General features: G+C 38.9%; 1 protein-coding gene across 2 annotated transcripts; it reads right to left on the bottom strand.

Moving 5' to 3' along the window:
* Positions 1-3042: 3042 nt before the first annotated feature.
* Positions 3043-16142, bottom strand: LOC121681182. Of its 2 annotated transcripts, none has more exons than XM_042060770.1 (15): positions 16049-16142; positions 14081-14250; positions 13523-13719; positions 12579-12683; positions 12340-12481; positions 12065-12212; positions 11666-11798; positions 11404-11559; positions 11121-11158; positions 10797-10826; positions 10421-10587; positions 8522-8940; positions 8302-8401; positions 3985-4255; positions 3043-3854 (listed from the first exon to the last, which is right to left on the bottom strand). In XM_042060770.1, exons 2-15 carry the CDS (start codon positions 14207-14209, stop codon positions 3775-3777), a joined length of 2115 nt encoding a protein of 704 aa, XP_041916704.1. In that variant the 5' UTR covers positions 14210-14250; positions 16049-16142; the 3' UTR covers positions 3043-3774. The 2 variants fall into 2 exon arrangements, with proteins under 2 accessions (XP_041916704.1, XP_041916703.1); XM_042060769.1 differs by having other exon boundaries at positions 14081-14226; positions 16049-16139.
* Positions 16143-17200: the final 1058 nt, after the last annotated feature.

Genomic DNA, 17200 nt, shown 5'->3' on the forward strand with positions numbered 1-17200 from the left:
GATGAATAATGATATAGTAATTATTTCTGATATACTAATAAATATAGTTTAATATTAAAGGAACCGTATGTAAGAAAAATATTTCAATTAATCATAAAATGGCCCTGATATGTCACTAGACATTAAGAAATCATGTTCATTTCAAATACTTATATCACTGATAACAGTAGTCCGGCCAGGATATTGTCATTTAAAAAGTGAAGTTGCAGCCCTCAACTGATGTTGATGTTGTGTTTTGTCATGTCATGTTGTGTTTTGGCCTGATGCGCCACCCTCCACCTATCTACTAATCACGAAGTCAGTAGTGTTTCGCCATCAGGGTTGGCAACCTCGAGTCAGGGGGGAGGGGGAGGGGATACACCGCTCTTCAGTATTTTGAAAGTGATTGCAGTACCAGTTTTGGCCACAATCGTACATATGGTTCCTTTAAGTTTAATTAGCTCCCCCCTTATGATGGAGGCCAACATGTATTTGATGCACACAAATATATAATGCATGCCTATGCATGGGTTATGGTTCACTAAAGTCATAGAACAGCCAGAACTATATATATTATAAAAAGCATATACCCTGAACATGAAATATAACATCAATCAACTTATGTTCCCAACTTCCACCAGACACCACACTTTGCATAGTGTGCAAAGTTGCTAGTGTGCAGCTAGTGTGCAGCTGATACATTTTGGTATGTACAGTCCAGGGGAAACAAATTAAACAACCTAAACTATATATTTTCTGAAAACATATAACCTGTAGATGAGACATAACACCAGTTAAGACATGTCCCATCTTCCTCCATGAATGCACAATACATTGCCCTCTATTCTGTATAGGCGAATCTATATAAAGTGGATACATTTGGGCATGTCCAGTCCAGGGGAAACAAATTAAACACCCTGAACAATGATTTTCTGAAAGCATATAACCTGCAGATGATATAACATCAGATAAGACATGTCCCATCTTCCTCCATGCCAGGAACAATACATTGCCCTCTATTCTGTATTGGCGAATCTAGTGTAAAGTGGATACATGTTGGCCTATATTGTCTAGGGAAATCAGATTAAACACCCTAAACTATATATTTTCTGAAAGCATATAACCTGTAGATGAGATAAAACACCAGTTAAGATATGTCTCATCTTCCTCCATGCCATGAACAATACATTGCCCTCTATTATGTATAGGCAAATCTAGTGTAAAGCGGATACATGTTGGCCTATATTGTCCAGGGAAAAGATATTAAACATCCTAAACTATATATTTTCTGAAAGCATTTAACCTGCAGATGAGATATAACACCAGTTAAGACATGTCCCATCTTCCTCCATGCCATGAACAATGCATTGCCCTCTATTCTGTATAGGCGAATCTAGTGTAAAGGGGATACATTTTAGCCTATATTGTCCAGGCAAAACAAATCAAACCCCCAAAACTATATATTTTCTAAAAGCATATAACCTATAGATGAGATATAACACTAGTTAACACCAGTTCTTCCTCCATGCCATGGAGATGGTTCATAATCCTGTATTGCATTTGCTCTGTATTAAAACGCATTGATTTTAATATATGGCTGAAAAAGGTAGAGTTAAATTACCATTTAAAATCATATTCTTGTTTAATATGACCACAATTTGACATCAATTTCACCCATGTAGGCTGAATAGTAATTGAGATATAGCAGAGCCCGTCTACGGAGAGCCTCCCCACTCTCTATTAATCCCATACAAAACGAACTTGGCTGCAGTTCACCAGAGTTCACCTAGATGGCGATCGCAGGCGAGTCCAAAATACATGGGGCCCTATGGAGCTACATGGCTAAATTTATTGTTTTCACCTATTTAACAACTGAAACCCTCAGATTTTATTTTATTTTTCGCAAAATGGATATGGATTATCAATCAAAAGTGAAATAATCCGAGAGTCATGTCCTTCCATTTTCTTACAGGTTGGGTCGTTGTTGCCCATAACACGCTAGCACTGATGCTATGCTATGCTATGATCATGCTAATGAATGACGTCATTCACACGTTTGAAAGGCTTTTTAGAACAATTAAGTGACTTTAAAAAATATAATACTCAACCAAGTGTATTGTCTTTGCCCTCCCTTTCGAATAGAATATTCAAATTACTTGAAAAAAATTATATCCCGAGAAAAGTGAATTTTGAGGGGTACTGCTCCATAGACCTCCATTCATTCTGGACTTGCCCGCGAGCGCCCCTAGATGCAGTATCACACCGGAAGAGTTCCGAGAGTGAAGGTTCTCCCCTTATTAGACATTCTCTGGATATAGCCATTTTAACCTCTTGACAGCCATTTTGGCGGCCATTTTGAAAATGACCCCTTTCCCAAGGTCAGATTTCACTAGATTTTTAGTATGTTATTTAACATGTCCAACAGTACCAGAATCCATGAAAAAACCTTTTGTATCAATTTTTTTGACGTTGAACCCTATATTGACCTGCCTAATTATGTAATATAGGACTACAAGAAATGTGGTAGCACAGTGGTTAGAGGAGTGAGCTCTGACCACAAGGATTGTTGGTTCAAATCCAGGCTCAGCGCAACATTTCACCTTATTCCGCGCACAAACATGGTGGCGCTAGCTTTGCCCACATTGTCTCCGAACTTCCGATTGAGCATATATTTTTTAAAGTCACTTAATTGTTCTAAAAAGTCTTTCAAACGTGTCAATGACGTCATTCATTAGCATGATCATAGCATAGCACGAATGCAAGTCAAGAAATATTTGTGGATGTCGCCATCTACTGGATTGCGATTTCTGTGTGCCGGTGAATTAAAGTAGGCCTATTTACGTGTGGATTTGTGTGACTTTCATGTGAAGAACGTCTCAAAAACACGTAACGTTGGAAAGCGAAGAATGCGTGTGCTGGTGATCCACAAATGCAGACTCACATTTCACAAATGAAATTTTCGGTTTTACAAATGGCATTTTATTTACAAATGCACATCTATATTTGTAAAAATCAATATACGAGTTACAAATATGACTTTTTTCATTTGTAGATATCAAAACACACATGCAAATCAAGAAATATTTGTGAATCCCCCTCTGCGCATATACAAATATTATTGAGACAAATTTAGCTCCATAGTTATTCATTCAAGAATTAGAGGTGTAAAGGTACACATATTCACACACCGAACTATATAGGTACAGGACATCAGATTCAATACAGATGTGTACTGAATGCAGTCTTAAAAACGGTAATCAACAGTACAGGCTTTTTTGCGCGCAGACCATGTTTCAAATTCGAGTTCCCACACCTTTAGTTAATTCATGGCAAAAAACATTTGACACCTTTTCAAAACACTATTTCTACATGTGCTGAGCATCAGTAATATTGTCAGTGAATGTTAGGCTAGGAGTACTTAGAGGATTACTGTACTGAAAATTAACCAAACCATGACTTCAACACCAAGGTACGTACTTAATCGTGACTTTTGTGCACTGTTACACCCCTATCGTGATATACAGTCCTTGATCATAGTGAAAGGTTGTTGATATTTCAGTTCAAACAGCCAATCAAACACCAAGCTCCCCTTGCCCCTGAAGCAACATTGCTGGTTGCTGTTTGTTTCCTATTTACAGAGCAAGGACTATGAATGGGCAGTATTATTTCTATATAATTACTTGATTTAAATACACACTGGATAAGTAAGAGAATAAGAGGTGTGAGTTCAGTAAGTGAATAAGTGAAGTGAGTCTGTTGTTTCGTCTGCAGGGGTGAATCTTGATTGCTCTTCTATCAGTGGAGAAGACACAGGAAGACCATGTGAAAGACCACTATGATCACTCCTGCAGCCAAGCTGGAAGTCCTTTTTGAAGCTGTGGCAGGAAAGAATCAGAGATACATGTGAGTGGTCAGAGAAAGACACGTGCCAAATTATTGTCCCCTCTGTTCTGTATGGATGATGTCATTATAATGTATGGAACTCTGTTCTGTGCAGGACTTCACCTGAGGATGCTGTAGTGTTTGCTGCGGTTGTAGCAACAGTAGTAGTAGTAGGAGTAGTAGTGGTGGTGGTCAGTGGGGTGGTTGTTTTAGGGACTGTGGTTGTTGCTGTTACTTCTCTACCCAGAAGGAGGACTGGCCCAGAGCGCACAATATAGTTACTGGAAAGGATCGAGGTCACTAGAACATTCGGATTAACAGGATCACATGGCCCTGGGCATCTATCAGTAGCCTGCGTGGTTACGCAAAGGCTCACTGTACATTCGACATACATCTTTAGGAAGAGACACAAAAATATCAAGTCAACATCAGATATGCACAATGGTAGATTACAAAAACATAATCTGTACCAAGTAGGCCTATCTTTGACTATGCAGAGGTGTAAAAGTCCAGCTTCAGAAAGTAAAAGTCCTGGGGCCTCATTTATAAAGCGTTCTTACGCACAGATTTAATCTTAGGCCGTGCGTACACTCAAATCCATGCCAACACTGAGATTTATAAAAACCGTCTTTGACGTGGAAAAGTGCTTATCTCCACGTCAGGTTCAAACTTGACGTACGACCATTTCCTTGTGGTAATGCCGGGGTACTAACCTGAGGTTAATCTGAGGTCTAACTGCGATCAAAATTCCAAGACCAACGATTTCATGTCTTTCTTTGCCATATGCATGATCAATATCTCCGGCTTTTGACTCCGGCTGCATTACTGTAGGCCTACGATATGTTATGAAGTTTGAGCAGGCTCAGGATGCCAGATTTCAGTAGAAGACATAATAATCCGATCTGATTGGATTTCTGCCATGTCAGATTTTTTTGTCAGATGTCTTGCAGAATGAGCAGTCGAATATACAGTTTGAACACTGCAAAAGCATCCGTTTGAAGCATACTGTTTACCGTATGTGAGACTGAGATCGCATTTTTCTACTTATGCATTACATATTTTAATACTCCATTCAGCTAAGGTGTGGTAAAGAAGGCTTTATTGGGTTACACTTTACTTGACAGTAGCCTATCAACATAAGAGTGACATGACACTGTCATGAACGTGTCATAGGCTAAGTCATACACGTTTATGACATAACGCTTCTGTTATTAAGTGACATTCGGTTTTTGTCATAAGTTAGGTTAGCAAAAATGACTGGCATTAATATACACTGAGATAATTTTGTTCACATACTTCAGTAAAAATGTTCTCTGTTTCAAAAAAAATACTATGAAATCACCTGATAACAACCATACATCTACAGTAGGCCTACCCTCCAGAATTAGCACCTTTCACCTCACTGTGTGTTCACTGTGTGCTGAGTGTGCTTCACTAATTCACGGATTGGGATAAATGCAGAGACCAAATTTCCCTCACAGGATCAAAAGACTATATATACTTATACTTTGGAGAAGTTGACTAAAAACAGGCTAATAAGCGCATGTTATTCTACAGAGTTACGAAGAACTTTAATCTATCAGTACAGTAGGCAAATTTCCATGATCAACCAATCAGACAACATGACAAGTTATGCGGTTGCCCAGCAACATTGCTCAAAAAGTGCTCATCACCATAATAGTACCTTGCTACATGTAGACTTGTAGAATGTGTAGAATTTATCTTTATCATTTGTCTTTTGTGGTATTCATCCTCATAATCATTGACTGCTGTTAGTGTAGCCTACTATAGCCGACTCTCCATACTCAGCGCAACATTTCACCTTATTCCGCGCACAAACATGGTGGCGCTAGCTTTGCCCACATTGTCTCCGAACTTCCGATTGAGCATATATTTTTTAAAGTCACTTAATTGTTCTAAAAAGCCTTTCAAACGTGTCAATGACGTCATTCATTAGCATGATCATAGCATAGCACGAATGCAAGTCAAGAAATATTTGTGGATGTCGCCATCTACTGGATTGCGATTTCTGTGTGCCGGTGAATTCCACATTACGTGTGGATTTGTGTGACTTTCATGTGAAGAACATCTCAAAAACACGTAACTTTGGAAAGCGAAGAATCCACAAATGCAGACTCACATTTCACAAATGAAATTTTCGGTTTTACAAATGGCATTTTATTTACAAATGCACATCTATATTTGTAAAAATCAATATACGAGTTACAAATATGACTTTTTTCATTTGTAGATATCAAAACACACATGCAAATCAAGAAATATTTGTGAATCCCCCTCTGCGCATATACAAATATTATTGAGACAAATTTAGCTCCATAGTTATTCATTCAAGAATTAGAGGTGTAAAGGTACACATTTTCACACACCGAACTATATAGGTACAGGACATCAGATTCAATACAGATGTGTAACATACCACAATGACATCACTATGGGAAGAGCTTTAGTCATGTTATCCCTAAGCTCTAGGATTCACTTCCATACCTTGGGTATCAAGAAAGTTACTTTTTAAGTAGGCCTATTTTTTATCATTAGTTCTTCTTCTTCTTCTTACTATTATTATCATTATAATATATACTGCTCAAAAAAATTAAGGGAACACTTACAGTTTTCCACAATTGTTAAAACACATTTTTTGAAACCTTCCACCCTTTTCTCCATTCTCAAACATTCACAGAATGTCTGACAGTTCTTGCAAAATAAAACACTCGCCTCAAAAGTTTTACTTGTGCTCAGAACCAAACAGTGTCAGAGTACCGATCCAGTGTATTATTGAAGTGTTCCCTTCATTTTTTTGAGCAGTATATTATAGGCCTTTATTACACGGCTCTTCAGAGTGCTGCAGAAAGTTCCATTCACACGAATGGGCCTTCCCAATGTTCGGAGGTCTGTTAAGTAAGGGATATTGTCAAGATCGTCCACTGCACGTCGGGGTTCTGTTCTCCCTGTCGGGACTTATTTTCTGATAATTACCGGTGGACAATACAATCATCCCTTACATATTATATTATCTGACCTCCCTCAGAACATAATCAACTTCTTTGGAAGTTGCCATGTCAACTGCATGGAATGCAGCTATGCAACAGTAGCATAGCCAGGTATTGTCATTTGGGTGTGCATAAGGTGTGCAAAACAAATAGTTACCTGTTGATCAACCATAACAGCTTTGGCCCATTCCAGAATTGCAAATACATATCAAGTAAAGAAAAAATATATTTTTCCCATTTGTTTCATTTAACTTTTTATTCTCATAGAATACTTTAAATGTAACACTTTCAGCATGTACTGTAAGCCTCTAAGCTAGAGACTGTTTGTTTTGGAGTTACAAAACAAAGCTCACCCATTCCATCTGGATCACTTTTACTTCTTCATGCTTCTTGAACAACTCTGTGCTAAGCATAAAGGTTCTGCTGGTATTGGGTATATCAATGCCCCATCAATAAATAAAATGAACCAAGGTTACTGATGGATGGTGGGTTTCTCTATGATCTAGCACAGGGACAGATGTGTCCATATGGCAGGTGGAATTTTCTCTTTGGTTTGGTTTGCTTGTCTGTCACCCATACACACACCCACAAGGATTCCTCTATGCAGAGTCACCTGCTGCTGAGAGGATACTCTCTGAACTGCTTGAATGTCTGCTGACAACTATTTGCATACATGCACAGCAAAATCAGTGTGAATCCAACACTCATGAGATGAATGCATTCTGCCAAGTGCTGTCCAACAAGCTGCCTCATACATGGGATTTAAATCAACAACCTAGAGAGGTGCAAGTGGTTGCAACTTCCGTATCACATTTGGGTCCAAGTGCCCATGGGGAGACCCTTGTTCGAATCTGACCCAGGGTCATTTCTGGATCCCAGCTCTCTCTCCCATTTGCTTCCTGTCACTCTTCACTTTCCTATCAATGAACTAAGGTGAAATGCCCAAAAATGTACTGTAGAAAAAGAAATTAGCTGCCCAGCTTAGTGTCACTGACGAATCAAGTAGCCTAGTATGCACATTTCATTTTTGAGTGCTCAAGAGCGCTGAATCAGCACCTGTCAAATTATGAAAACAACACCTCCTGAAATCATTTTTGGCTAAGAAGTTGCATCCGTACCCTACTTCATGGTTGTGCTGAGGTTCTATTGGACTACTGGTTCAGTTGTCCACTAAACAAATCTCCGCATCATAATCGGGTCGAGCTGATGGTCATTGCCTCTGCATTTGGCATGCATTCTCCATACTGATATGGAGACTCACTATAACTGATTAGTGGCTCCTATTTACATTAGATCTATAGATTAGAATAAGTTATATTGCCTTATGCCTATGTGATCCTTATGGACTGGCATATAGGCCAACATATTCAAAAGTGAGAAATTTACAATAAGTACATCTGTTAGCAAACAAAATAGAAGTTCATTAACCTACCGTGTTCCCCACAGTTTTGATTTGAGCCAGGTTAAGTCGGTAGACCTTAATCGTCGGAGTTTGTATGAGGATTTCGAGACTTTTGTTGTCACGTTTACACCTGAGAGAGAGAGAGAGATTTCTTAATTTGTGTCACAAACGTTTGTTTTTCGGGGGTGAAAGGGGATTGAAAAGCAGGATGAAAGCAGAGAAAACATGGAACCACCACAAGGCTACTGACCCATTCTCTACAATAGGAGAAGCATCAGCAAAGTCCTCCGTCTCAGATTGTTTGCATCCACCTATGAGAAGCTGGGCCTGTGTATTTGAGCTGTTGGAGAACACGTACAAGTCCAGCTCCTCCAGTCTGTTGACCTCTTTCATCGCCACTCTAGCCTCCCTCGGAAACCTCCTAAACTGACCGATGCGGGTTAAATTGCCCAACGGGCCTTCCCCTGGACGATGGAACTCCAACCAGAAGATCACCTTCCCAAACACCTTCTCCTCTGTGGGAATGATGACCTTGTAGTGGGGGCCCTGAGCTTCCCGCCCTGCGATCCGGCAGGCCAGGGGCAGAATCAGCGTAGGCCGCCGGGTGATGGGGGAGGACACACCAGTGCTCCTCAGTGTGTTTGTGTACACCAACTCTGAACCAGAGTGCTTGGGGAAAAAATGACATTACACTCAGTAAGCAGATACTTTAAAGGTAGCCTACACCATTGGTTCTCAAAGTGGGGTCCGGGGACCCCCAGGGGTCAGCAGCACATTGTCAGGGGGTCCCTGACCAAGTTTGCTACAAAATATGAAATTGCCTTATGTCAGGATCTGGCCCGGACCGTTGGATTTGTGCCACCCTGGTGGCCATTTTGTGTATTGTCCTGTGTTTGTTTTTGCCTGTTCCCCATGTGCTTTGTGTTACCTGCCTGAGGCTAATAAGCTATCACCAACTGCTAGCATTCAATTGAACCCCATTCATTTTGGCGTGACTTTGACAGCGAATAACTTTACATCTGAAGCGTTTAAAGACTCTATTTGTCCATTGTTTATTTCTAAAGAAGAATGTATGAAACGCTCCATTACCTTGTATCTCACATTATGGCCCCGAAGCAGCCGTTTTTGTAAAAATAGGCTAACAAGGATGGCATGCATGCGACCTTCTGTCGCACAGTAGAAAAATTATTTAGTCAGGAGAAGCTCGCAGAGAATCGGGGGAAGTATGTGGGGGATGTGGAGACATACAGTCAAGGGAGAAGCCCATAGAGAGTCCATGAAAGCATCAGAACACAATACTTCAACGTTTTGATGGATTGGCAGTAGCCTACTTCGGAATGTGGCAAGTGAATTCATATAGGGTAACATTTATCCACGAACAACTAGAATATTTTAAGAAAAGTATATGAAGTTAAGTAGGGGTAACAAGGTACAACGGGGTCATCCCTATGTTCCCAGGATCCTATGTTCCTAGGGTCCTATGTTTCCCAGATTAATATGGTAGATAATGGGAACATGAAAAAGGGTCCTATGTTTCCAGGGTCCTATGTTCCCAGGGTCCATTGTTCCTAGGGCCCTGACTTTCTAATGGATTTGTGCTTAAAGACAAATAAAGATGAACAAAACTCACGAGACTCACGGAAGATGACACATGACTCACAGGAGATATCACAGAATTTTGTCTGCATTGGATATTACTTACATTTCCTTCCTATTCATTAAAATGAACATGATGACTGATGTTTAATAAAACATTGTAGGCATACATTTACCAAGTCATCATTATATCGTAACAGTAAATACTACTATGCAGAGGAGACCTTACGTAACAATACTATCAGAGGATGGGAGTGCAGAAACATAAGTACTAATCAAGTCTACTGAAGGAGATGGTGGTAGAAGGAGGAGGAGAAAGAGGTGGAATTAGAATGAATAAGGGAAGTGCATGGTAAGTGCATGTTAAGTGTTTTAGATGGTTGGAAGTGTTAGGAGAGGAAAGAAAGAAGAAACCAAGAATGAGTTTAACATCTAATATATACAGTATATATAGGCTATATACATATACAGTATATACATATATATATATATATGACCTTCAAGTATTTTCTAAGCTCCTTGTATAAGCATTATATGCAGAAACTTTTTTTACCACTGTCTTCGTGCCACAACTACTCAGTGAAAAGCTAGCAGTCACATGAGTAGTGTTGTGGAAGACGGCGCAGGAAGGATCGTTTAGCTGAAGGTCATCCAAGGGCAGATCAGACATGGTGGAGATGGGAAGCACCAGAGACATGGTGCTGTTGGTACATTTAAGCTCTGGGATGGGCGACACAGAGGATGCAATTAGTGTCACTTTCTGTTTCAACATATTCAAGTCAAAGTTCATATCAATCAGACAAATGCGTCTACAGCAATGATTTTCCCCCAACAGTCAGACCAAACTGACTGCAGACAGACAGATTTATAAGAGTATCAGAGTAGGATGACACAGAGCAATTGTGTGATATGTTTGCATGCTACTATACCTGTGCCAGCGGGCAAGTCGCTCATAGGTCCTGAGAGGAATGGGAACAGATGGAGGAGTGGGAAGAGACTGTTAAAGCTGGGCTGCTTATTCACAGGGCACGTTATCAAATCTCAGTTTACAGAAAATGTTCCAAACTGAATTACAATGTGTATACTATATTGACTCTGTTTATTATATTGCTGTAGCTGTAGTTCTGTTAAAATTCTTAAATGTTAATAGCTGTTATTCTATTGCTGTAAATCACCTTGGATAAACGCGCCTGCCAAATTAATAAATACATGTAACTGTAATGTAAATGTATACTATTCCAGAAGGGTCTTACTTTGCTGAAGCCAAATGCACCGAATCTCCGACTGCAAACTGCAAAGAAATCCATTAGTAAAAATGTTTTTTTTTTCGCCATAACTATGTTGTCTCAAATGATGAGTTGAGAAATTACATTAATTTTATCAATGAGATATATTCACTAATCAACTGACTAATGTGACAACTGACACACACAATTACATTAATGATTACAGAGAAAACCTGTTTTAATGCATTTTAAGTTCAACAGATAATGTCAGCTAACACATATTTTGACTTAATTTTATGCAGTGATTCACCTGTCAGTATTTGCAGTGAAACAAATGGACAGCAAACGGCTGAGGTCATTAGGGCCTCTGACCCATGCCAGAGTGACTGATTTCTCAGATTCTTGTGTATTTTGAAGTGGGGATATGTACAGGCTGGGGGGACCAGCAATGGCCATCTCCAATACACTTTAAAAAGAAAAAGGAAGAAGATGTTCAGGATGGTTTAAGATGGTTTAAGTAAATATTTATGTAATTAGATGTTATGGGAAAAAATAGAACAGTTTCTCCATACTTTTCAGCCTCTGAACGAATGATGACATTGAATTTCACCTCCTCATATGGCAGGACAGAAATCATAGCATTCTCATCTGGGCTTTCATCAACAAATACAGGCAGCACAGAACAGTCCGATAATTTGTTCTCCACTAGAACAACAAAGCAGATTCACGTGACAGATATGTTTCCATCCAACCCATAATTAGCATCTGTATCTTTGTACATAACATGATTGGTGGGGGTAAATTGATTTAACTCCAATAACCAATAACCAAAAATATTTTTTTCTATAGCTGTGTAATCAGATTAATGTCATGAAATTAATTCAGTTGTTTTTTAAGTAGTATCATCTAGTAACTGGACATATAACCCATACCACAAAACCATGTGCCTTAAGCATTAACACAAATCTCACCTGTGATGGAGAGGAAGATAGGATTTGAACTGAATGCCTTTTCTTCCATTTGGACAAAAGGTTTAGGAACGGGAAAATCCTCAACCATCAGCTTCACAGAGTATTGTCCCTCAGATGCTCCTCCTTTGTACCTCAGAGTGCAAGACGCCTGTTGAAAAGGGAGAAAATACGGGAGTAGGCTATACATTGAGAGCAGCTTGTAAAAGTGAGGCAAAGCCACTTGCTGAGTGAGGTCTCCGATAAGCAGGTAGGACTGTCAGGCTTTTCAAACTCACCTCATCTAACAGAAAAAAAGCATGCTGCGGACAGTTCCCATGGCACTCTCCGAGATCATCACGGGCGTATCGACACCTAACTCTATCTCCATCGAGGTCGTACACACTCAGGGGGATGTCACGAGAGCAGTTTGTATTTACCCTAATTTGGGAGCATAAAGAAATGGCCGGTATGATGTTTTCTTTTGCACTCCTCGGTGTAATGTATAATAATAGACTCGAAGAGCTCAAGCTTTTACCTGATTGGAGGAATCAGAGCTGAGAATGGAGACCGGTTCATCTCTCGTGTGTCCTTGCGGGTAGACAGGTCTGCTCTTGTGGAGAGCACAACACCAACATCGGACCTAAAGGGTAGTAGAGACATCGACTCCTTAGAAGTTTTATAGTTTTGTCATCAATATAGTACAGCCACTAACACCACCATCATTACTACTACTACTACTACTACTACTACTACAACTACTACTAGTACTACTACTATTACTACCACTACTACTCAGGACCGGCTCTAGGCAGGGGCCAGGGTGGGCTAAGCCCACCCAAGCATTATGTCTTGCTCACCCAAACAAAGTCAAACCCAGCTTGGATGTAGATGAGTTGGTGTTGAGTGTAATGGTAGCTAGCTGGTACATAGCTGTGCAGTGCTGCTGCTGCTACTACTACTACTAATACTACCACTACTACTATAACTACAACTACTCTTACTACTGCTACTATAACTACTACTACTACTAATACTACCACTACTACTATAACTACAACTACTCTTACTACTGCTACTATAACTACTACTACTACGGAATTAGTGTGTGCTTCACCTTGGGCAGCCGTGGCCCACTGGTTAGCACTCTGGACTTGTAACCGGAGGGTTGCCGGTTCGAGCCCCGACCAGTGGGCCGTGGCTGAGCAAGGCACCTAACCCCTCACTGATTAGTGTGTGCTTCACCTCACTGTGTGCTGTTTGTGTTTCACTAATTCACTGATTGGGTTAAATGCAGAGACCAAATTTCCCTCACGGGATTAAAAAAGTGTGTATATATATATATACATATATACTAATACTACTGCTACTATAACCACTACTACTACTCATACTATCATGCTACTGCAACTATTACTAAATTCTTTTCTTGACACAGGTTTAGATCACAAAACCATCCAGTGTTGAAATGTACTCACTTACCCCAGATTAATGTTGGAGGAATGCTGGCTGGGTACAGTGTTCTGCCATTGGCGGACACACCAACCAGGGGAAGGCTGACCTCCTTGCAGGGGGGAGGGAACAGTGTGTGCAATGCATAATGAATTGCCGTCATTGCACACACTGTCCAGGAGAGATGGACAAGGCAGAGGGGCGATCACACTAAAGTGGGCCCTCACCTGGACAGAGAGAAAAAGTGATCAGTGTCCGCACATTTGAAAAACAATTCATGTAGTCCAAATAATTTACCGGTCCTTTTACAATGTCAAGAATATGAAGACACATAAAGCTAGTACTGTAATTTCCCGTTTATTAACTGAGAACTATTAACTGATTCATTGGGCTATTGCGCACTGTGGTTAATACAAGGGTGCGGTCAATATATTGTTTTTTTTTTATTTATTTATTTGCATAAAACACTGTCCTGCAGTTTATAGCCTACATAATGCAGCTAATAAATGGGAAATTACTGTAGGCCTACTGCACTCTACCAAATGAGTTCCAACAGGTAAACACCAAAATTAAAAGGAGAAATATTACCTCAGCACTGTTTCCATCCAAAGGTTCGGTGTTAATGATGGCCACTAAAAGGGAGGCTTTACAGCGTGGTATCAATAAGAAAACACTTAGGATCAGTGCCTGCCTCCACCACAAAGTTTGGCTTGACATCGGGACCAGAAACAGGCCTATTTTAGGATGGATGTTCAGTTCTGTACAAATAAAAAGACATTCTTTGAATTGCTTGTCTTTGATGGTGTTCTTTTAAATACAAAAATATATATTATATATTAAAATATATTATCTAAATACAAAGTTATTTTTATTATTGTGTACTATTTGCTATTTTGTTTTTCATTTGTTGCATAGAATATTGCCACTTATGAAAAATACTGTATTTTCAGCAAAAGGCTGATGTTTAATACTTGATACCTTTGGACTACTATTGTTGTTACAGTAAAATAAAAGAACACTTGAGTGCGTTATGAAATATTACTGTAATTATGCAATGTAACACTGTTAGAGATAGCAAGTGTTTTGAAAAAAAAAAAAAACCATTATCAACCATTATCAAGGGTTCAAAGGCATGTTTTCCTGATAAATCGAAGACAAACCCCTATCAAAGATCTTATCTTTCACGAATAGTGTTGCACAGTCTGTGAGATTAAGAGATATCAAATATCTTACTCTCTTTGTACAATTTAACTTCCTCAAAATATGACAGATGTTCATGAAGAAACAACTCAAAGTCACTTTTGGTACTCAAACAATAATTAACTTGACTATTATTTTCATTTCGGAAATTCAGAAATTAAGTGCCAAATTCACAAATCATAAATTGTAGAAATATTTTCAAGTGTCAAATACCAGGATTAAAAGATGATGGAGCATAAGTGTATGATCGCCAAAGTTCAACGTCATATGTTCTGTGTAAAGCGCAATTTGCTTATGCTTGGTGAAGGGTAAGAATTTTTAACATTTTTCTGGTGTCATAAGAGCTGTTTGAACTCATCTAAAGTGCAATTTTAGATTCAGAAAGATTTTTAAGCCTTTTTTTTAAGATTTTTAAAAAAGGTGTTACTAAGCCCTAAATATAAATGTGAAATATCACAAACATGATCATATAAATAGCAATAAATTATCAGATTAATATAAAAAATCTGTCATTGAATGACGTAAAAATGAAAACTCCAAACAATGACAAGTCACTGAATCTAGATGTTAACTCGAGATCAAGTGGAAACATGTATGTTACAATTTAGCCTATGTTCGTATGCAATTTTATATAAAATCGAGAGAAAAATGCTTTCATTTCATTTATCACTATCAGAAAACAATCAGATTAAAGTGCATAGACTGCAACATAAGCAAACTATCAAGTACCAACCAATTTGGCCAAAATAAGAGTAAACTCTGATAAAGTGTGTTGTCAAATACCAGGATTAAAAGATGATAGAGCATAAGTGTATGATCACCAAAGTTCAACGTCACATGTTGTGCAAGTGTGAAGCGCAATTTGCTTATGCTTGCGAAGGGTCAGAATTTTTAACATTTTTCTGGTGTCAGAGCTGTTTGAACTCAGTCCAGCACAGAGTTTCACAAATCCAAAGTGCAATTTTAGACCTTAAAAGGTGTTACTAATCCCTAAATAGAAATGTGAAATATCACAAATATGATCATATAAATAGCAATAAATAAATTGAAACATGTTACAATTTAGCCTATGTTCGTATGCAATTTTATATAAAATCTAAGAAAAATGCTTTAACACCCAGAGCTCATTTCATTTATCACTATCAGAAAACAATCAGATTAAAGTGCATAGATGGCAACACTAAGCAACCTATCAAGTACCAATCAATTTGGCCAAAATAAGAGTAAACTCTGATAACTCTGGTGAAAACAACTCAAATTCTAATCCCTCTAATTCTATGTCATTTTCAATAATAAACTAAAGTCACAAGGGTCACAATGTAAGTTAATCTTAATAAAACATATTGAATAACTTACTTGCTAGGGTGTTTAGGTTAGGTCCTTTACCCCCGAAAGCAAATCCAAAACTAGTGAAACTAACTTGGTGAGGAGGTGTGCAGTAAGGCTAGGATCTCCTGACTAAAACTATTGGTATGTACAGAAAGAAGGCAAACTGGTTTAACCAACACTCATAAAAGACCTGACATCTTACACTTTGATGTGGCCTATAAGGGTTCCAATCAGTGAGGATAAACTTATGGGTGGCCTTTATTCTGAGCCAATCTTGCAGCCAGTATCAGAATCAAGATGCAACCCATGTATTAAAATCAATATAATATAGTAAAGGGAATATATCTTGGATGCAAATATTAATTCATTGTGGTTGACAACAGTGGTGGTAATAGTTCCAGGAGGGTCTATGGGTCCTCTACAATATTCCACAGTTCAGACTTTCTGACAAAATTTAGATTTCCAGTATACAAGGAAGTTTATGGTCACATGCATATAGTTACTGGAAGTAAGAAATGCAGTGAAATTATGTCTGGTGTCAGCCTATTTGTGCATTTATGGGGGGGGGGGGTGTAGTGTGCTGTAGTGCGTGTGTGGGTAGGTGGGGGCAGTGTGCTGTAAGTAGAGTAGAGTATGTGTGCACCCCTGAATGATTGTGCTTATAGCTTGCTCCACCTGTTGAGCAACACGTCAGTGTTGACGACACTTTTGAGTGATAGGCCTGTAGCATTCAAGAGAATCACTGGAACCAGCTCTGCAAGACTTGGATAGCCTCTGGCCATCCTTGAAAGGTGTATGTCTGAATTAAGTGAATTTAGCACTAGGATGCCCAGATAATGTTTTTAATGGGTAGATTACATTAAGGCTGCATAAGGATTAGTGGGTGGCTAACTACATATTTTGCCCTAATCAATCTAAAATCAACAAGATGACATTTAGCATGTGGTTCCCCGTTGGGCTGGTTTTAAGAAATTAATGTTAGCCAAGAAAAAACCCAATATGGCCACCATTTCTAAAGATGGTTGCCAATCATCATCAGTCAGTCATACAGTCAGTTGTTATGGAGATTTGTAACATTGTTTTTTTTGTACAGTAATCTGGGTCATGGATGACCTATTTTAAATTAAAAACAACTAATTCATCACCTTTAGTTAATTTGGAGTTATGCCTAGACTGCCT

The sequence above is a fragment of the Alosa sapidissima genome, chromosome 14, assembly GCF_018492685.1.
Source record: "Alosa sapidissima isolate fAloSap1 chromosome 14, fAloSap1.pri, whole genome shotgun sequence".
In the NCBI taxonomy this organism is placed as follows: domain Eukaryota; kingdom Metazoa; phylum Chordata; class Actinopteri; order Clupeiformes; family Clupeidae; genus Alosa; species Alosa sapidissima.